This window comes from Carlito syrichta, unplaced genomic scaffold (genome assembly GCF_000164805.1).
Source record: "Carlito syrichta isolate Samal-C Ts95f unplaced genomic scaffold, Tarsius_syrichta-2.0.1 Scaffold316213, whole genome shotgun sequence".
Lineage (NCBI taxonomy): Eukaryota > Metazoa > Chordata > Mammalia > Primates > Tarsiidae > Carlito > Carlito syrichta.
Genome location: NW_007260309.1, coordinates 92516 through 95062, shown reverse-complemented (window position 1 = coordinate 95062; position 2547 = coordinate 92516). Strand labels below are relative to the sequence as shown.

Below are 2547 nucleotides of genomic sequence, written 5' to 3'. Positions count from 1 at the left end.
GAACCTGCGGGCTCAGGCAATCCACTCACCTCAGCCTCCCAAAGTGCTGGGATAACAGGCTGAGCCACCAAGCCCGGCTGAAAAATAAGTTTTATCAACTTTAGTGATGGCCAATACTCAGAGTTTCAGGAAAACAGGCACCTTGTCATACCTCCCACTCAAACCTACAGGTTACCAGACATAAGTGATTTTCATAGGACTTGGACACAAATCTCTGATACTTTGATCTGGAAGGGGTAGAAAGAATCATTTGGCTCTGGCCCAAACCTTATGTTTTCTCAATGGGAAAACTAAGGCCCAGAGTGAGTAATTTTTTTTTTTTCTTGAGTTGGAGTCTCACTCTGTCACCCATACTGGAGTGCAGTGGCACGTTCCCGGCTACCGCAGCTTCGACCTGCTGGGCTCTGGCAATCCCTCTGCCTCAGCCTTCCAAGGAACTGGACCTAGAGGTACGTGCTACCATGCCCGGCTAATTTTTTTTGATTTTTTTTAGAGATGAGGCCTTGCCAAGTTGCCCAGGCGGGTCTCGAGCCCACAGGCTCAGGCAATCCACTCCCCTCAGCCTCCCAAAGCACGGGATGACAGGCTGAGCCACCAGGCCACCCATCGTTGTAAGGCTGAGGAGTAGAGAAGCACAGAATGTTTATGGACAATGTATTACGAACCAGGTTCTGTTTGTTCTAAGCCCTTTCGATACACACATTCATTTCCACGCTCACTATCCATGAAGTAAGCACCTTCTTATCCCCACTTTGCAGAATGGAAGCCAGTGTACGAATGATGAAGCCGTCCGAAATCACATAGCTGATCGGCGGAAGGACCAGAGCCAGATCACCCAAACACAAGTCCGATATGCTCCTCTCATTTTCAAACACTTACCCCCCTGGAGTCGAGATTTCTCTTTCTGCTTGTGGATTCCGTAGAGGGATAGGAGGCACAATTCTGCTAATTCTTTCAACTTAGTCATGGTGTCCTCAGTGGCCCAGGAGGGTAAGGTGAAATTGTGAACACTCTGTAGCAAAGAAAAAGAAGGAAAATGTGTATTTCTATGTATGGCTGTCCTCTTGGCTCATTTTTGAGATCGTTTTTCACCCCACAAGAAGTGCTGGGGCCAGCCTTGCTTGCCTGCCCTTTCTGATAAAACTTTATGTTGTGATAAGTAACAGTACTGATTGTTAGGGAAAAAATCGCAGAAACTAATTTTCCCCTTCCTCCCGAGTCTAGAGCTTTGGGCTTAACTCTGGGTCGGTGGGGGATTCCCATTTTGCAGAGTGAGGCCGCAAAGAGCAAAAACATGCCTCATTCCTTTACAAAAGATTTAGAAATCCTTCTGTGAACTGTGGGAAAGACAAAAGCTGAGAGGACCCAATGATGCTTCCTTAAAAACTGAATGAGCTGCCCCAGAGGCCAGTGAGGAAAGATAGTCTATTTCTGGATCCTTCAGTGCCCCTCCCTACCAACCCCTAGTCACTGATGCACACAGTGGGTACTTGGTAAAAATACTCGTCAAAAGGGTGAATAGCTGCAAACAGGGGAGGCAGAGACCTGTGCCGGTATTTATGGCCCGTTCGGAAGAGCTGATTAGAAGTCCCCCAGTTTCAAAGGCTGGACTGAGAGAGGGAGGATGAAGTCATGAAAGAGCAGACCAAAGTGAAGTGACCTATGGAGGAAATTAGTGAGAGAGATGTGAAAAAGATACACAGCTATTCGCATTTTGGAATAGCTCAGATCCCTCTGTGGTACAGGAGGAAGAACACGGCTGGAACTAAAACGTGGATTCGTTTCCATGGACAAGACTAAAGGCCAGCGAATCATCGACGAAACAGAGACTGAAGAAGGGGAAATGCTGGGACGCAGCATGTGGTCGGGTCGATTAGCTTTAGGATGAACGGCAGCAAACGGTGCCATCTGGTGTTGAGACAGAACTACGGAAGCAACGGCTGCCCCTCAACTCCCACGATGATCTCAAAATCAGAAGCGGAAACGTGTGGGTGGTTGATCAACGTTTTGCCCAGGGCTCAGTGAGCGAGTTGGGAAAACAAGAAGAGAGAACACTCTTTCTGGCCAGAAGGTGAAGCATGGTGAGCAAAAACATTATGCGGTCTTGAAAAACAAAATCATGGCCGGGTTTGGCCCAGCCTGCCAACCCAGCACTTTGGGAGGCTGAGGCAAGTGGATTGCCTGAGGCTGCGGGTTTGAGATCAGCCCCAGCAACTTGGTGAGACCTCATCTCTACAACAAATAAAAAATTAGCTGGGCGTGGTAGTGCACGCCTGTAGTTCGGCTACTTGGATGGCTGAGGTGGAAGGATCGCCGGAGCCTGTTACGACCCAGGACAGGAGCGTGCCACTGCCCTTCAGCCTGGGTGACGGAGTGAGACTTGGACTCAAAGAAAAGAAAAGCCGGGCTCGGTGGCTCAGCCTGCAATCCCGCACCTTTGGGAGGCTGAGGTGAGTGGATTGCATGAGCCCGCGGGTTTGAGACCCGCCTGGGCAGCGAGACCTCATCTCTACAATAAATTAAAAAATCAGCCGGGCGTGGTAGCGC

The 2547-nt window shown here is 49.4% G+C and overlaps 1 protein-coding gene across 2 annotated transcripts in view; it reads right to left on the bottom strand.

The window, feature by feature from the left end:
* Nucleotides 1-2547, bottom strand: part of ACPP (acid phosphatase, prostate) — a 51542-nt gene that overhangs the window by 20353 nt on the left and 28642 nt on the right. For both annotated transcript variants that reach the window (XM_008073925.1, XM_008073926.1), the window contains one exon: nt 880-1012. In XM_008073925.1, coding sequence (XP_008072116.1) covers nt 880-1012 — 133 coding nt within the window. The remainder of the gene's footprint in view (nt 1-879; nt 1013-2547) is intronic.